This window comes from Chamaea fasciata, unplaced genomic scaffold (genome assembly GCF_029207755.1).
Source record: "Chamaea fasciata isolate MVZ Bird 193981 ecotype frontalis unplaced genomic scaffold, bChaFas1.0.hap1 SCAF_4, whole genome shotgun sequence".
Classification (NCBI taxonomy): domain Eukaryota; kingdom Metazoa; phylum Chordata; class Aves; order Passeriformes; family Sylviidae; genus Chamaea; species Chamaea fasciata.
In genome coordinates this window covers 69,038,218-69,057,667 of record NW_027094089.1, presented here as the reverse complement: position 1 = coordinate 69,057,667, position 19,450 = coordinate 69,038,218, and the positions used below count along the sequence as shown (strand labels likewise).

At 37.5% G+C, this 19,450-nt stretch overlaps 1 protein-coding gene across 1 annotated transcript in view; it reads left to right on the top strand.

Annotated features, from left to right (window-relative positions):
- Nucleotides 1–18,518, top strand: part of RAD23B (RAD23 homolog B, nucleotide excision repair protein) — a 35,424-nt gene extending 16,906 nt beyond the window's left edge. The window contains exons 4-10 of the mRNA XM_066181876.1: nt 451–698; nt 3,771–3,826; nt 7,602–7,729; nt 11,970–12,093; nt 13,020–13,147; nt 13,558–13,734; nt 15,620–18,518. Coding sequence (XP_066037973.1) covers nt 451–698; nt 3,771–3,826; nt 7,602–7,729; nt 11,970–12,093; nt 13,020–13,147; nt 13,558–13,734; nt 15,620–15,733 — 975 coding nt within the window. The 3' untranslated portion in view covers nt 15,734–18,518. The remainder of the gene's footprint in view (nt 1–450; nt 699–3,770; nt 3,827–7,601; nt 7,730–11,969; nt 12,094–13,019; nt 13,148–13,557; nt 13,735–15,619) is intronic.
- Nucleotides 18,519–19,450: the final 932 nt, after the last annotated feature.

Here is a 19,450-nt window from a genome sequence, read left to right as displayed (position 1 = left end):
TTGTTTTCCAGCAAATAGCATTCATAATGAAATGTGATTTCTGTCTTAATCACTTTTTTCCCGATCTGAGTGGTGAGAAAAGCTTATGCTTGTTCTGCAGATGTTTTTTGCAACTTGCTTGGTTTCTTCTGGAAGATGTGCTTTTGTAAAACACAGGATTGTTTTCATATTTAGAATATTGTGGTCTGCAAATATTTAGGTCTTCGCATTTCACTTTATCCTCAGAGCGTGAGCGCTCAGGTGTGTAAGTACTTCAGTGACGCTTTCAGTTGCTTGTTTGAACACAAGGGTGTTAGAGATTTAACGTCTTGCAGTGTTTTAATGTTGTGCTTGATGTTGAGGCAGCAATATCAAACACAAATGGTCTTAACAGAACTTAGTGGGCTGCCTCTAGAGAGCCATGGATTTATGAGCTTTGTGCTGTGCCTGAACTCTGTTGTCCTCCCGTAGCCCAAAGCAGCAGCTGGAGCGACTCAGCTGTCAAATGCCACTTCCATTGTTGGCTCAACAACTGCAGCTCCCACAGCAGTTGCTGCACCAATCCCTGTTCCTGCCCCTGTGCCAGCTCCTGTCCCTCCACTACCAACACCAGATACAGTGGCTTGTGAACCTGCACCTGTGAGTGCTGTGAAAGAGGAGAAGGCAGAAGAAAAGCCACCTGAGGAACCAGCTGCTGTCAGTCCATCATCAATTGACCGGTATGAATAATCCTCCAAAAATGGGTTCCCATTTCTGTTGCTTCTAGTTTTGATTTTAAGTTTTCATTACACTGTTAGTCCAATCACTCTCTATTCTATATAATTCTTCTTCTTTATTTACTGTAATTTCAGTCTCTGACTCAAGTATAACATTACTGATTTTAAGAAGCACCTCTCCTTGCTTATGCCTTCTCCTGTGGGATGTGTCTTGGGAACAAACCTGTGGAAGGGAGAGTTAAATTACACATGACTTGAGCTCCTGTTAGGCATTTCAGAGTTGCTATCCTGCAAGTTTCTTTTCAGACTGAGAATATTCTGCAGTGGGGATCTACTGCTCACAAAGCGCTTGAAGTCTTAAAAAATGTGTCCTGTCCTGCTCATAAACACACTGATTCTGCTTTGGATCATGTTGGTCAGATTCAAATCATAAATTCCTTACTGCTTTATGAGTCCCTTAATTTCTGGAAAGAGCTTTTTCTTCCAAAATGTAGGATATGGTATTGCTCTTAATCATGTAATGCCTTAAAGTTACAAGATTGGATTTTTTTCTGAATGTTCCTTGGCCCATCTGCAGGTAATTGTGGGACCTGGGAAAACTTTTCACCTCTGTTTTCTACAATTGAGAAAATCGGGTGGAAGTTAGAGGTTTCATCCTTGTTGAATGTTTTTGCCTTTTTTTGCTTACGTTGCTTAAGTACTGCATGGGATTAAAATGTTGTTTACTGGAATTTAATGGTCCCTGAAGTGCTGCATGGCATCAAATCTTCATTTTGCCTACTCTGGGTTTTAATTATTTGTGTGTTGTTTCTGGGAATACTGGTTTTTAAATACAATCACTTAAAAAATACAAGACAGTATTTTTTAAGTGATTGTATTTTTAACACCATCAAATACTGATTTGATGATAATGTAGCAAGATTTGTAATTTCCTAATGTCTTGAAAAACAGATTTCTTGTACTAAATATACAAATTGACAATTAAATTTTGCAATTCTGAAAAATTAGTATCTCTTAGAAATGGAATGCAAATGAAGTTTCATTTATCAGTCAAATTGACTTAGTTGTTAAAAAATAATGATGAGTGGGGTTTTCTTCTTTTTTTCGCTGCTCAGTTTCTCCAGTAGGTTCAAAGATCAATCATTTATACTTAAATAGTGTTTCTCATGTACAGATTGCAGTTCTGTAAAACTTCAGTAAGGGAGCCTCAGTGTATACATTTAACGGGGAGGTACAAAATAATTTAACATATACATTAAGGTTATTACCTGCCTTGGTTTCGGTGAGTACTGCTTTAGAAGTTAGATTACTAAGGCAAGATTTATTGACCCAAGGCCAGGCCAGGTGGCGTCCTGCTTTGCTTTGATCTTTTTTTGATTGTAAATCGTTACTACTGACAGAGAGCAGTAAGGCATTCTTGTTGGAACAAATTATTTCTTGCATAGATCTTACAGAGATCTCTGTAAGTGCCTTGTTGGATTTTTAGTGGCATCTTCTGAAAACATTCACATCAATCTGATGATAGTTCACTTGCTGGTAGAAGTTGCCAACTCTGGCAGCCTGATAAATGTGAGGCTCCTGCAGCTCCATGTCTTCAAGTCTGTCACATGATCAAGACTGAACATGTATTCCCAAAATATACGCACAATATGTATATACCTATAAATATATGTCTGGCTGCTTAGGTCAACTCAGGCAGGGAAGATCTCAGCACTCATGCAAGATGCTTCAGCCACATCAAGTTCCCCTCTGCCTATTTAGGGCAAAGCCCACTACTGCAAAATGAATATGTATAAAACACAAATGAAAACTACGAATTTCTGTTTAGATAGCTGGTCCCTTAGAGTTTGCAAAGGTTTTGGTACCAGGACATGGGGAGTGCCTGGGCCCTGCAACCCTGTTCCAGGCCCTGATACTCAGATTCCCTTGCCTACACATGCACACACACATAACAGAGGGCTCCTCGAGGAACTGGCTGCAGTCCTTGGCCTTCAGACTTCCACAGTGTCCAGTCTCAGCAGCTGCTGGCTCCAGAGTGTCTGGATCTCCCCAACCCACAATTCCCTGTCCCTGTGAACACTTGGAATTCCACATACACATGTGTGTGTAGAATAGAGACACACATACCTTGCATTATGAAAAATTTTTAGAAGTGTAATTTAACAAAAAGACAGGATGGATGGGTGGTGAGGTGCAGAGCATGGCCAGGCAAGTGTTTCTTACGTATCAGTGGCCCTTTTTCTCCTCTTCTTGCTCTCTTGACCCATGCTTTTCTTCTGCATGGTGCCTTAAGCTTTTCCCTGCCTTTGGTTCTTCCCCTAGATTTCCCCCCAGCACTTTTTCCTGGCACCCCACAGTGAGTTGCACCACCCTATAGGCTGTAATACCCTTGAAGGGGTCCTGTTGACCCACCCTGGGTGTCACCCTGAGACCAAGGGGCTGATCCTTTAATTTTGCAGCCCTGGGAATGGGGCACCCTTGGCTGTGGCCGATTAAAACTGGTATTCCTCTGCCTAGTGATGTGCCTCTGTGTTCCTTGCTGTTCATGGAGGTGAGCCTTTAATCCTGTAATTTAACTACTTTGATAACTTGAGATGGAGTAATTGCAAATGTTAGCAGTTTATATTCCTGGGAAAGCAGTATACTGAGATTTTAATAAATGCTTGCCACCGACCTCCTTGGGTCCTCACTGAGGTCAAACTGGTGACTGTGGAGAAGCAGTTAGTGAGACCGCTGTGTGCTTTTGAAAATCCACCTTGTTCTCCCACCCTTTAAAGCATTCAAGCAAGCAGATGGCTAATCCCTGAGCAGATGGGCAAGAGCCAAACTTCTGGGGGGCAGCGGGGGAAGATTGGCCTTGTGTTAAAAATGCTAGCATTGTAAGTTTGTAAAATCTATTCTCACTATAGGACCAAAAGAGAGCTCTTTGAAATGCTTTGTTGGTTTTTTAGAAACAAAAGGGGCTATTAGAGTTACAGCTGCTGCTGCTTTTTTTTCTTTTTCTTTCTTTTTTTTTTTAAACAGGAAGTTTTCCAAAGTTTTGTAATTACCATTGCACTTGTCTTCATCTTACAGTACAACAGGTGATACATCTCGATCAAATCTTTTTGAGGATGCTATAAGTGCACTTGGTAAGTGGTGAGTTTTTTTTATTGTAGACATAATTTTGGTGCAGCAGAAACATGACGGATTAGCAGATGTTGACATTTTCTTCTGTATCTGTCATTGTTAAAGTTATAATCAAAGTGCTTTTCTCTAAGACCTGAACTTGATATCTTGGAACCAGTTTCAAGAACTACTTTACTGAAGAATATTTCCCTTGGTATATTTTTATTGTTTAAAAGGAAGATCCTTGCACTCCTGCTTTTTTTCCCCATTTGCTTTAATTTCTCTTCTAGCTATTCTCTTTGAAGTACCTTGAATAGAAGACTAGATATTAATATGTGTATGCTTTTCACTTTTGAACCCCTGAAAATGGCTGCCTTTATTATTCACTTGTTCCAGCTTTGAAAGTACTCTGTTTTTTTGAGACACATTGAGATTAAATAAATTCATCAGATCTAATGCTATCTGAGCTGAGAAAGGAGTCCTTCCAGGTATTAACAGTCAACTTATTTTGTTTCGACAGTTTAAATAATCTTTGTTTCTCAGTGGAATAGACAGAATAAAGACAACAGGAGGGTCTGTCCCTCATGCTGATAAAACCCACTGCTCCTTACTCTTGCTGAAATTTTTGGGTTGTTTTGGAGTCTAACAAATTCAGGCACAGAAATAAGGAGGTGGGATTTTTATTCTTTCTCTTGTCTTTAAATATGAAGCTGTGATGTGGTACAAAGAGTTAAAGCAAGTAAAGAGTTTCACTTACATTTTTGTGTGGCTATATTGGAGGCAGGTGCTGTGATTAAGCAGCCCAGGGTGATTTAGAAGCAGCAGTAACATTTTACATGAGTTAGTGGTAGCTACTAGATTTAGTCTGTCCAGCTGCAACTTAGATCTTAGGTGTAACATACTGTTTTAAATTGAATGATTCAAAATAGCTGATAAATGCTGATAGCAGGAGACAAAAATGTAACAGAACTAAACTGGCTGAAGTGATGGCTGCTACCAAAGATGCTTTCTTAACCATTCTTAATATCTTTGTGGCCAAAATGAAGTCATCACCAACACTTGTGTTAACTGTGTTGATCAGCAAGTTAAATGAAGCTGGTGGTCTTGATTCAAATCTCTTCAAAATTGGGAAAAAAAACACAAAATATTTCAAGAGCATCACTTCATGATCCATTTTATATGGAAGTTCTTTGGTTGGTGTCTGATGGACTAAACCCTTGTGTCCCTAAAGTGTTTGGAAATAAGAGGTATTGAGTGTGATATTCTGGGTAAGCATACTGTAAGTGTTGTCAGCAAAAAAAATTTCAAGGACAATAGGCATGAACTCTGTGATTCTTATTCTTTAAAAATGTCCTGAAGGGAATTTGCTTGCACAGATTGATGGATTATATTTTCATATCCTAAGTTGAATTCTAATGGTGGCTTCTCAATTATATTGTCTGAAATTAATTGACTTTGCTTTAAAAACAAGGATTGGTTTCTATGATTGAAACTGAAAACTGTTGTTTGCAGTTAAATGCTGAAAAGTGATGTGTCTTTGTGTGCTACGTAAAGATTTACTTGTCTTGCGGTCCTTGTGCAACCACATCTTTCACAGGAGTAGCCTAAGATTTTTTTAGGGCATAGGACGAGAATTATGGTAGGGAGTGTGATGAACTGGATTTGAGAGTTAATCCAGCTTTAAAATGTTATTTGAAAGACAAAAGCAAAGACCGGAATCAATTCAGCATTGACCTCAAACATTTCCACTAGCACTAGGGACAGATAGGCCTGACTCTGTATCATGACATTGCTGGTGTGCTGCTTCTGAATTATAATTCTTGATCTCACATTTTTAAACTTGTGAAGTAGGTGTATGGAGTACATGCACCAACATTTTCAGTCATTCTGTTTTCCTCCTTTGGCTTTTAATTATGCCTTAGGTAGCAGCCTGTGTGGAGCAAGCCAGCCTTTTTTCATCATTTTCTTATATCAGATCTCTAATATTGTTGTAGTCTCTACCTTGCTTTTATTGAAAAAGCAATACAGAAGTGTTCAAGTGGTAACTAATTACATCAACAGGTGTTTTGTCTGCTTAGTTAGTTTCTTAGGCATAGTAAGGATAAACTAGTGCTGTGTAAGGAAGAATGTGAGCAGAAGTAGCAAAATCATTGTGTTGGGACAATTATTGGCTTGGCTTTTTTGCTTCTCTAAAGATATGTATAGAAGGATGTATCTTTAGAGCAAAGTTTAGGTGATTTTTTTATTTTATATCTGGAAAAAATGCAGGTAGATGTGAAATGAATGATCTTGTAGTTCTGTATGAAAGCATGAGGAACTTACCGTTCCTTAAACTCAGGTTGGCACTATTACTTTGATGCCAAAATAATAAATACTCAAATTAGTCAAGGCTTTTAAATCCTTTATTTATGGATAATGCCCAAGTTCCATTGGCTGTTTAATTGTTCTTGAATATACTGCCCTAAGTCATACACCCACTGATTATTTAGAAGCACACATTAAGAAACAGGCAGTATGGCTGTATTAATGTTGGCTTGAATTAGACACCTTCTCCCTAAGGGAATAAAACATCATGTTTTCTTTGGTTCTTTTAATTATGACTTACTTGCCTTAACAGAGTAGCTGTTGTATTTGTTTCCTCTTTCTTAAAAAATATTATTATTAGTCACTTGTTTTTTTATGATGACTGTTAAATAATTAACTTTCCTGTCACTAACTTGCTAGTTGCAGAATCAGTCAGTAGTAGGATTTCACGGAGATCAGGAATACCTTTGTCCAAGAAAGGAGATGGTATTTTAATGCCTGTATTTGTCTGTACGTTTTTCCCCCAGAAAGGTAACCTTGAAGATTTGCCCAATTGTAATATATAATAGAATAGTTATGGAGTTTTTTTGGTTTTGTTTTTTTTTTTTAATTGTTATACTTGCTGTCTGTTTTTGAGGCAGGAAAATTAAATAGATTATGAAAAGAGATAATAATCTTCCTTGCAGTGACATTAATGTAGTGAACAGTTGCCCTTAAATTGCTCCATATATAGTGTGTGTACCTTTTGTCTTGATTGCTGCAGGTGTGGGACAGTTTTCGTCTATTTTTGCTGTAAGAGGTGGGGGATTTGATGTGATGGTTGTCTAGTAAAATGTTAAATTGAGTGAGATAAGAATTAAATGAGATAACTTGGTGTTCCAAACCTGCACTGAAGTCTTAAGTGACTTTCCTAGATACAAATTTTAAGTCTTCTGTGTGATTTGAGTTGGTCCATGTTAAGTTGATTAAATTACTTTAACCATAGCACACAGCAATATATGACAATATAATGGCCATCACTAATTGTCATCTATCTAACAACAGCAGAAAGCTTTTATTTGGAAATCCTCAATGGCTAATTATTTAACAGGGAGATTTCAAATTCATACATTTCCAAATGTAAGCTACAGGAGACTTCTCTTGATTGAATATTAGCTGTGAGGATGCCCTTGACCTTAAATGAAAACATTGAAGGGAGAACATTATGTCAATTACAAGTACAGAAGTATCACAAGTACTGCTTTTGTTAGTAGAAGTTTACATTTTCTTCATTACCTTCCACTATTTCCAATCAAATTCATAATGAAACCACTGAATATATTTGGAATTAGAGCCACAGGACCATGGCATATTTATTATGAAGTACTCTTTTCAATGAACAACTGAAATTCAGGTAGAAATTACACTTAACCATTGAAACTTTCATGTGCGTGTGTGTGTATGTGTGATTATTTTCATCTCATTCCCTTAAAATGGTGGTGCTGTCCCTTCTAGTGACGGGTCAGTCCTATGAGAACATGGTGACCGAGATCATGTCCATGGGCTACGAACGGGAGCAGGTGATTGCAGCACTGAGGGCCAGCTTCAACAATCCTGACAGAGCCGTGGAATACCTTCTGATGGTGAGCACTTACCTTTCCTGCCCCTTGTTTTTTTGGGGTTTTGTTTTCCACGTGATACCTTTCACTTTGATTTTGGTGTTATTTTGAACATTACTCAGCCTGAGAGTGACGTTTGCCATCTGGAAAGATGAGATCAAAATTTTGACAGACATAGTGTGTTCTAGAAAACACTGAAGTAATCCCTAACCACCTCTACTTCTTTGCTTTCATTTTTGTTGATTGATATGGATATGTCTGTGAAGTATGTCCAGTTACAGTGGTAGCTTTATCTGCCCGTGATTGGCTCAGTGGTTTCATGTCACCTCTTAGTGACAGCATTAGTTATTGTTAATAATGCACGGTATTCTTAATGTACTTTCCAAACAGAATGGTTTGAGAGAAGGTTTTGGGTTTTTTTTTGAATTGTATTAAATTTAATTGATATGTTTATTTCAGCAGTGTTTTAGAGAAGAAACAATTTTCACTTAACAAATAAAGCTTTAAGGGTTAAACAAACCTCATTGGCATGAGAGGAAATAAAGGAGTAATTTCACTTTAATGAAAACCCTGTGAGTTGTTTTGGGGGCTTTTTGGATTATTTCTTGTTGTATTCCTTAATCTGACAGGTGAATTTTAACCACCATAGAATCTGTCTGATTTTGTTGCTTAATCAGTATTTCCTGTACATTTAATTTTTACTCTGGCATACCATTTTTCCCCGATGAGGTTTTTCCTTTTAGCAGATCTGATCTTTATTAAAATCTGGCAACCAGATATCTCGACCTAATCCTTGCAAAATACATGTGGATTGAACTGCTGATTGACTGATAAGAAATCTGGCATCTTTACCCTCCTGTTATAAAACTTTAATTTTGTTAATGAAGTTTTCCTTCAGTAGTTACGACTACAAGTCCCTGGCGTGCTTCCTAGTTACATTAATGTTCCAAAGACTTTGTAATCTTCAGATTTTAAACTGACGATAAATGTTTTGAGTACAAGAATGTGAAAAGTTTGATTCCCAACTAGCATTAGGCCAAGCAAGGGTGAATGCAATTTGTTTGTCATGTTCTAAAAATGTTTGGTTTACTGTTCATCCAGTCTGTAAATGCACCATGGATTCAGTGCCTCCCTTAGGTGTTGGGCCTGCTGTGTGTGTGGTAGTTTTATACAGTGTGCAATTCTTGTGCACTCAGTTTCTGGCGTTTCCTTCCTCTAGCTTATTTCTGTTCAGAGACTCCAGGATAGAGATAGAATATCCCTGTGATGGAGCTACATGTCACGTCTGCCAAATGGATTGACCGCTGTGAGCAGTGTATTTGTAGTCCTTCAGTAGGTCCTGTATATAAAATGGGTCCTTCTGTTATATAAGATGTCCCTTTATGTTTCATGTGATCCTTCACTGGAAATACCTTTCTTTCTTCTTCCTATTTTCCTGCTGAAAAATGGAGTAGGGAGGAATGGTCTTGCTCTTGGAGACCATATTAGATGGCAGAATTTTTGCTGTCCTTCTAGAAGAATCCTTGTGCTGTAAATGGTCTTTATAACTGTTCTGGGTCTGCTGTGGACTGAAAATACTCCTTACTCTCCTGGTGCATCAAAACAAAGTTCTTTTTAGTTACTATTGATCTGATCTGTTGATGACACCGTTCTTTGACCCTCTCTCTACATAACTAGCTTCCAAACTATCATCAGCACTATCTTTTATATAACCTGCAGATTAGGATTAAGACATTGAGATCTGTAAGTGTAATAATGCTGTCCAGGTTTAAAAAACCTGGGTACAGCAAGGGCAAGATGTTGAAAAGGACTTAAACTGCAGTTAAAGCACAGCTGTTCCTCAGATGAGCCATGAAAATTGTACTTGTTGTCCATGCTTCATATGGCAAGCTCTTCAGTTTTCATGGTTTGATCAGTGAGGATTATGGATGTAATCCTGTGACTGTGACCTGCAGTTGTAGAAGGAGTTGCAAAAGGTGATCTTTATTTTTCTATGCCCCAGCCTTATCTTTGGAGGTATTTACATTCAAATCTTTCAGTCAAGGATTTCCCAACCTCTAGTTAAGAGGGAGTTTATCATCTCTTCAGTAACCAGCCTTTTAGTTTGGATATTTTTAGGGAACATTTCTTTAGTGTGAGTACAGTCAAACACTGAATATAACTCCTAGAGAGGTGGTCAACGTTCTGTGCCTGTCAGTGTTTCATTGTCATTTGGACAATGCCCTTTACAGGCTTTAACTTTTGGTCAGCCATAAATTGGTCAGTCAGTGGGACTAGATGATCATTGTAAGTACTTCCCATCTGAAACTATTTTGTTCTCTGTTCTGTGCAGAAACTGGACCTGATGTGATTATTGCCCTGCAGAGAGCACTGCCAGCTAAAAACCACTGTACTGCTCACTTAAACAGTAAACAATTGTTTCATCCACCATAAGGCAACAGCGGCCTTTTTTGCTGTCCAAGCAGTGTTAGCATTTAGAGTGGCTTGTGTGCGGTTTAATACCATGCTTTATTCTCTTGGGCAGCTGTGTGAACAAGGTCCATACGCCTCAGTGGCATTGTCTGCTTACAACTGTACACAGTCTCTGTTATTTGGAGATACTTCAAGCTTGTGTTCAAGAGTTAAGATGATGTTTAAGATGACAAATAATTTCTAAGTAAATTTGTTTAAATTAGTTTACACAGTCCTTCCATTCAAGAGCAAACTTAAAAGTTTAAACAAGCACATGTTGTTTGTTCTGGACACAGATTGCAGTGATGATATATGCCTGTGAATAGGTGAAATCAACTAGTAATTTCATAAGAATAACCCAAGTTGTTACATTATACTTGGCTTGCCAGAAATTACTGATTTTATGGAAAAGGTATTTAATCAGTGCTCTGGTAAGCCAGTGATAAGGGAGAGTTACCTCAGAATTATACCATGAATGGAATCTTCCTCCCACTCAGTGGAGGGAGGGATGTGTAGCAAGCTTACTGAGCCATGTGAAGGTAATGAAGTGTGTGACAGTGAAATCTTGCATTTATTTCCCTGAGTGGCTTAAATGTGCATTTGATGATCAGGTGATTTATATCTTGATGTGCTTCTTAGTAAACAGGTAAGGCTTTGCTTGGAGCACTGTCCAGTTCTCCCTTCTAGATGTGCCCTCTATATTAGCCATATATTTGTCCTTTTTGTTCAGGTGTAATGATGAACATACCGTGTGAAGATCATGTTACAGCAGGACTTTTAATCTACATTACCTACCAGTGATTTTTATGGTAGGCTTGACAAACCTCTTTATTGTCTGGTTACCCTGTAGTTCTGTAATATTTCTACCCACCCAGTTCTTACATTTTGTGGTTCCCCACCATAAGGGTGACCCTCATTTGGGTAACTTCTCTGGGCTGTTCCAACACAGTTTGTTGTAATATTCTTTGTGTCTCTCCCATGAGTAAGATTCCAGGCTTCAGAAAGGTAGATTGAAAGGACAGACTTGGTGCAGGGGTTCAGTGACAGTGAGGAAGGCAGGGTTAGGGTAGGAAGCTTGAAGGATTTCCATGCAGGAGAAAAGTAGTAGAGTGGGGTATCATGGTTGTATAAGCTACATTTTAGTTTATTATAATATTGTGCTTTAGTTTTGTTCTGGCTTTCAGCCCTCTGAGCAGTCAGTTCCTATATAAAGTTGCTTGCACATAGAAAATAAACAAAAGGCAAGTTAACTATTTTTTTAACTGCTAAACCTGGGTGACAAACAGACCTTTTCACCTTTAAGATACAGTAGATTACAGCTTTTCATTGAGGAAAGAGGTTCCAAGAGCTGTGTTCTTGTATCTCTTCTCAGTTCCTTGCCAGTTGTATGGAATTGTTAATCTTAGTTAGGATTTTGTGCTGCAATTTGTTGCTGTAATGACACTTTCAGACAACAGTATTTCATAATGTAACAGTATATTTAATCTAACTTTTTCACTCTTATCAAGTATTTTTAAACAGGATTCAAAGCAAGTATTTTTTTATCCAGCAAAGTGTGTTTTAAAGTGATGCAGGGCATGCTTTACTGCTTTTTTATACAAACCATGCATTTTTCCTGCCAAAGAAGAAAATTAATCTTTTCACGGTGTTCTCTGTCAGTTATAAATGCGTAACTGACAGGATCTTGCCTTGTATTTATGGTGAAAGCATTAAGGGTTTTTTTTTTCCCCTTAATTCTGAAACCCAGATACTGCATGCAGTTGTAACATACCTCTTTACATTCTGTGGGTAACAATGTGAACTGTGGCTTTAGGGTATTCCAGGAGATAATCAGGCTGTGGCTGACCCCCCTCAACCAGCAAGCACTGGTGCATCTCAGTCTTCAGCAGTGGCAGCAGCAGTAGCAACTATACCCACGACTACTAGTTCATTAGGAGGTAAGAAAGGCTGTATTTGAGAAGATGTGATAAACAATGTGCATTTATTATCTTTTTCAGTTACTTTAAAGTTGCAGGTGTTTGTGAGCTGTTCAGAGGGAATTGGATAGGAGCTGTTAACATGGAAATTCCAGGTGTGATACTTTCTTGGGACAAGTGGCTTGTTGTATATCATGTGCAAAGTTTTCAAAAAGTGCAGTGAACTCGCACAATTTCTTTGATTCAGTATTCTGGATTCTTACGTGCAAGACCACAGGTGTGGGGGGGTGGGGTGTGTTTTCTCTCTTAAACTCTGGTTTTCTACTCTGTGTCTGTCTACTGTGACTATATTAATATGTTTACCACACAGAAGCTGGGATATCAAGGGAGAAACCCTGAAATTAGGCATGAAGGGTAGCATTGAAGAGACCTATAAATGACCTGGGACTACCCACTCAGCAGTGCAGCACTTGACAGTGGTTGGTGCCTGCTGTAGAGGTGGGTGTTTATCATGTATTTAGCTCCCTCTTAAAAGGGAGATAGATAAATATGTGAAAGGAGCCTAATGAAAGGGTAGGAAAGGTCTGTGGTAGGCTGTGGTAGAAATGGTGCTCGAGATACAAGAGACAAGACAGTGGATTAGGTAGATGTGTCTGTTTGAGATTAACCAGAGGTGAGACAACCAGAGGAAAGTGTTGGAGATAAGGACAAGGCTGTTGGATCTTAAGAGAAGACTGGGTGAAAAGGAAATGCAATGTTTAACCTTAGAATACAGAAGTTTTGCTAAAGCTAGAGTGAGGAAGCAAATTCTTCCTGTTCTTCAGTGAGTGGTGTATCATCCATTTTCATGTCCTGTTTCTATCTACAATTACAGAGTAGGTAAGCATTTTATTAAGACTCTCAGTAACTCTTTAAAAAACATGTTATTTTACTGATCTTTTTTTCAGGACATCCACTTGAGTTTTTACGAAGTCAGCCTCAGTTCCAACAGATGAGACAAATTATCCAGCAAAATCCTTCTCTGCTGCCAGCATTGCTACAGCAAATTGGACGGGAAAATCCCCAACTACTGCAGGTAGATCTTAAAACAAGGAAACAATGCTTACTAATTCTGATCTAGCTTTAGAAGAGAGTCATATGTTGATGTTGTCTGGGATAATATGTTACTACCAGTTACAACATTTTATTGTTGGCTTTTCAGCAGTTGTTGCTGTACAGAACATATTTTCTATGACATTGGATACAAATTTGAGACTTCATAAGAGGTGCAGGGGGGTGAGGAAGAGGGAAGAATCACTGCAATTTAATTGAAACATAAAAATAGCATTTGTTACTATTAGATTTAACAATTTTTTCTCTGCACTTTTTACACATCGCTTTGATTTCTTAATTCTCTGAAAATAAATATTTTTACTTGTCTCTTGGCATGCTTATACATCAGTTATTTAAATACATTTGTTTCTTTTACTGTTCTGTGCACCACAGCAAATAAGCCAGCACCAGGAACATTTTATTCATATGTTGAATGAGCCAGTTCTAGAGTCTCGCCAAGGTTTAAGTGGCAGTGATGATGGTGCCAGCACTGGAGGAATAGGAGATGCTGGGAATGCTCATATGAACTATATTCAAGTAACACCTCAGGAAAAAGAAGCTATAGAAAGGGTGAGCCTTCCTTTGAAATTGCCTTTCTTCTTTGAAATTCTTGTTGCTGTGGGGTGTTGACTCCAGTGCATGCTTAAGACCTACTGAACTTAAACTTTGTTTAGCTCAGTAGTTCTGTATCATATTTGGTATTTTCATGCTTGGCATTTCATAGCTGTTGAAGCCTTGTTTCAAATCATATCTCTTCTTGTTTTATAGCAGTTGAGTCTAAATATCTTTAAATATCTTAAATCTGTCTTAAGAAGGAAATCATGTGTCAGAGACAGGACGGTCTCTGATCACTTAAAATGTGATTTTAAGAGGCTGAGCATTTTAAGTGATCAGAGACCATCCTGTGATAATTGATGTTGGAATGGGTTTCCCTCAGGAATTATTATGGAAGTAATTCCTGTTGAAGAAGCCTCAGTCAGTACTGTTCTAGATCATGCCATGACAGGTTTCCAGGTACAAAGATCTGGCTGCTTGAGCACTGTTTACAAACTACTTGGAAAGTAAGAACACTCATAGTTAAGTAGATAGTTGAAGTCAAACTTTTACCCAATTGTCTGTCCATGACAGTTAGTTAATTAGAGTTTACTAAAACTACTGGTAAGCATGAAAATACACTCTGCATATATTGCATTCATAAATACTCTGTAACTGACTTAATATGGATTTGCATAGATGGCAATGCCTCTGAGATCTTTCTCAGGACAAATTGCAAGACTTTGGTCATACTGTGGTAACAGTTTAGTAGCCCAGAGACGTTTTTTCATCTGGCAAAACAAAAGTTTATGTAAGAATCATTAGAAGATACCTATTTGAATATAGGTGTCAGTTCTCTAGATCTCAAGGAGGTTGGCAATTAAAAAATTAGTCTAATAAAATTATTTGTCCATGTACTTCTTCAAAAGTCATCTTCTCTAGTCTGTTGCATTTCCTTTTAAAGCCATTTGATGCGGTAGAATTTAGTACCTCTACAACCTGTTCTAAAACCCAGCAGAGATCCAAACACTTCTTTCTTTCCATGAGAGACAAGTCTCAAAATTTAAGGGTCTTAGTATTGCAGCTGATGCCTTCACGCTGTTTGTGAGCCTGAAATAAAATCTAAGAATGGCTGGTGAGGGGTAATAGGACACAGTTTTTGTCCCAGTTATTTAATCTGCCCCATACATGAAATGCCTTGCAGGTGCTGGGAGGATTTTAAGAAAATCTCCAAATAGTGGACTGTACATGCCTTTGGCTAAAACAAGAATTTATTTGCTGAGTGCCCCTAAGTGCTGGCTAAACCCTTGGCACAGTAATAAGTTCTCTGGTGTTCTAATGCCCTGTTGTCACTGTGTTCCAGAAATTAATTAATTCCTTGACTTCTGAAAACCAGATTGCTCTCAGCTTACTTGTCTTGGCTGCAGTGTGTAGCTAATTTTTTTAAGATAAAAAATTGAAAATATGGCTCACTGGGAATTGCTGGACAACCTCCTAAAAGTCACAGGCTGGGAGCTTTTGTTCCAGGCAATTTTTTTGTTAAAAGTGCTTTGGAGCTCTGTATAATTGTTTGAAATGAGCATTGTTTGAAGTTGAGGTTTTTTTCTACAGCAGTGCAATGTACCCTTACTTCTTGGCATTGATGTGACCCAGGTCTGTTTTAGACTTACTATGTCAGTTGTCACAAGTAGTGACAAGTTTTTATGGTGCTACATTGGACTTCATCCAATCACTTTTTCAAGTGAGGATCCTCTACTAAAGGCAGAGGCAGCACCTTATTTTTTACTTGCAGAATCTGCATTGAGCTAGACAGCAATGTTAATTTCAAGAAGGCAGTATTTACTTGACATCTTGAGACACTAGACATAAAATGAAGCCTAACATCCAAAATGTACTTCCTAAATATGTTTCTTTTCTTTAGTTAAAGGCATTAGGATTTCCTGAAGGACTTGTGATACAGGCATATTTCGCTTGTGAGAAGAATGAAAACCTGGCTGCCAACTTTCTTCTACAGCAGAATTTCGATGAAGACTGAGAGAATTTTTTTCTATTTCACACCTCACACCAGTGCATTACACTAACTCTGTTCACTGGATTGTCTAGGATATTTGGGCTTATATTCATAATGCTTGGTGTATGGCATATAGGGGGTGGGTGGAAGGGAGAACACAGGAGACAAAGCAAAGAAAGCAACAAGTTCTAAATGTCTGTTTAAAATTAGCAAATGCAGAAAATTGCACAGTGTAAAAAAACCCCATATATACAACCAAAAAAATCGGCTTCTGCAGATAATTAGTTCCTTCTATAAACTGTAGGTTAACTTTTTCTAGGTTTTCACTCCTACTGTACTAGTTCCAGAAATGTAGTGTAATGCAGTGCTTCATGTTCCTTTCCACTTAGTATTGGCTTTGGAAGTAGCCTGTGCTACGTAGATTTTACAGTCTGTATTTCATGGCAACACTGGATAGCAGCTTTGTGAAATCTAAAAGATCTGAACAAATGTAACCCGGAATGCCAGAATACAGGTATTGGGGTTTTTTCTTCAGCTGTGTTAAAGTAGTGCAAGAAACACAGTATTTTTGTCTAATGCTGAATTAGAACAGTGTTGGCTTTTTTTTCCAATGAAAACCCAATGCAGTTAAAAGTGTCCTGATTGTGGAGAAACACCACCCCCTCCTTTATCCCCCTGAAATGATCTGAGAAACTATATACATACAGAAAAAAATTATTATCCTGTTTACATATTTTCTCTTTGGGAAAAAAGGATAGATATCTAATTACTGTTCTCTTAATGTTATCTTGCAGTAAAAGTTTTAAAAGCAATAGATTGCATGTTTGGTTTTGTTATATGCACTCTAGTGAATTGAATATTCTTTTTCTGCCAGCAAACAAAATGCAAGCTTTATTTTTGTCTGCTGCAATGAGACTTAAATCAAATTTCACCTTTCCAACTTTGTTGAACCAGCTTTTGTAGTACAGCTATAAGTGTTCTGTTGCTCTTGAGTAGATTGTAGTGTTAAAGCTATTTCTGTTAAGTAAGGACTTTTGGGGATTTATTCACTTTATAAGGAAGAGAAGTTCAAAACTTGAGATATCAAAAAAACTATCAATTTATTCCAATGTAAAAAAAAAATGATAGTCATAACTATTGAAAATAAGCTCTGTTTAGAGAGTTTTGAATCTTACTTCTTATCATTTATTTTGTTTAGTCATCATAAAATGTTAACAAGCTTTTTTCTTTTTAAATACATGTTTACTTTTAGAGGTAATTTTGCCCATCATTACAATACTAGGAATAAAAACAAATGTAAATTTAATCTAAAGATGTTCTGTGCAAAGTTACCTGAACACAACATGGGGATAGTTGATTTTTCTACTGTTGTAGTCCAATTACCTGGATTACAAATTTACCTCTACGGTAACCAGGAAAAAATATTAGTGGTACAGCACTGAACTCCTATATAACTAATGATATTAATGATTTTAATGATTTAGTGGTACAACTAAAAATTATTTTCTGCTGAGTTTATCAGTGGATTAACTACTTAACTATACGTAAGCTCAAAGTGCAAGTCAAGTGTCTTGAAAAAAAGACCTAAAAAGACTGAAACATTTGTATTTCTTTTCTTCATTAATTTGCCATAGTCTGTAATATTATCTGCACAAAACAATGAAATGTATTAAAGCCTTTTACTTTTTTTTCTATTCTTATACATCTGTGATATTTTTCCAGATAGTGTGTATTTTAATTATTCAGATTTTATTCTTTTAAAATTTCATAGGTGTATGTTGTCTAAGTGATCAGTAGCACAACCCAAATCTATCAATAGGAGATGTGATACTGCTATATAGGGAATAAGTCTTTCATAATGTTTTCATTTTAGAGAAGTTAACATTAATACCTGAGTCAGCTAGCAGACTTCATCTAAATAGGATTCTCAGTTTATCTGTGTACTGGGAGAAATGGATTTTGATTTAACACAGCATGCCAAAAGGGGCTGTTTGTTATCTGTAAGAGGACCAGCTGTCAGGTACTTGAAAATCACCAAACTGATACAAGGACTTCTTGAATGTAATTTTGCTACGTAGCTAATACCTAACTAAGACAAAAGCTTTTAGTTTGTGGGAGTCTTCTATACTGATCAAACTGCTATGAAAAATAACCATTCCTTCTCTAGGAGGGTGGAGAGTAAAGCAAGAATGTCTGGGTGTTTCAGTTCGCTCCCTCCAATTTTGATTTTGAAATGTTTACTTATTATAAATGTATTTGAATTAAAGTCTGTTGAGCTTGTTCTTTGTAAAAAACAAACAAACAAACAAAAAAAAAACAAAAAAAACCAAAAACAAACAAAAAAAAAAACCACCAAACTAGTAGCTTTGTTCATTTGTAACTTTGTATGCTGAGTGACTGAGGGATTTATGGCTGCTGTGTTTGAAGCCTTACTAGTCATGCTGTTCCCGTTTTTTCCAGCAGTGAAACAGTGTTTTTGTGACTTCTGATGAACAACAGGTGTCTGACCTTACATGCTAGCAAAAACTGTTACCTGTCCAATAGCAGGATACTTGCTAGGGAGAATCCTGTCTCTCTTCGTAGTAGTTGCCAAAAGGGAAGAATACATGGAATTCATGTGGTGTTGAGGAGGTGTGACCTGAGCAAGCTGCCTAGGTGTGTTGTGCCTCGTTTTCTACCAAGTACTACCGGGAGTTGTCTGCACAGAGTGCTTCCCAGCTTCTCTGCTGCAGATCTCTTAGGGATTTGGGGATCAGTTTCCTCAGGGCTTTCTGAACAGTAGCTAAGAAAATAAAGTATTTCTTCCTAAGTTTTGGTACTGTAGTCCTTACCTTTGTTGTAAAACTTCTGAACATCTGAATAGACAAAAGCTATTTATGATGCACTTTTAATTGGGATTAAAAAGTTACTCTGGAGTCATATTTATTCTGTAGTTGTCTCTTCTTAAGTCCTCTCTACAGCTGCTTTTTAATGCTGTGGTTCATTTACGTCATCCAGAGCTGCCTGATGAATCCAGCTAAAACCCAAACAATTTGACTGATTAAATGCCCTGTTCTTACCCCACACTAAAAGAACTTTTTAGGAATGTGAGAGAATCATTCTTGAAGTCAGATTGTGACTCTGATTTTGGAGTGCTCGGTTGTGCTTCACTTCAAGAATATGCATGAATGAATCAGAGACAAAAAGCAAATAATGTATGGAGATCTGTCACCCATGGTTTCGTTGGATATTTCATTTGGTTTTATAGAGTTTTTTTCTTTTTTTTTCTGATTTCTCTTAAAGCTAGCTCTGTGCACAAAACTAACCTAAAATTTCTGCACTTGAAAATACTCTAGTTCAATGAAAACAATAAGGTGGGAGTGGGTAGAACATCTTTGTCAGTAACTTTTTTAGTTCTTTACCTGGTTTGGGATGCCAACAGTGTTCAACACACTGTCCTTTCTAAACCTTATTTTGACACAGCTATAACCAAACTATGTGGTATGAAGCCACAATTTACAAAGTTTTCTGTCTTCACTAAACCATCCAGAAAAGCAGGCTTATTCCACCTGTGATTAAGTGATGTATGGAAAAAATTAAAGTATTCAGTTACCACAAATTACATGAAGTATCAGTGCTGCTGATACTTGTATCTGCAGACTGTGGCTGATGTTGCTGACTTCTAATTGTCAAGTGCCAGTTCTGTATTGATATATTTCTTCATAGAATATAGGAGCTGTGAGTGAGGGAAAAAAGGGTCAT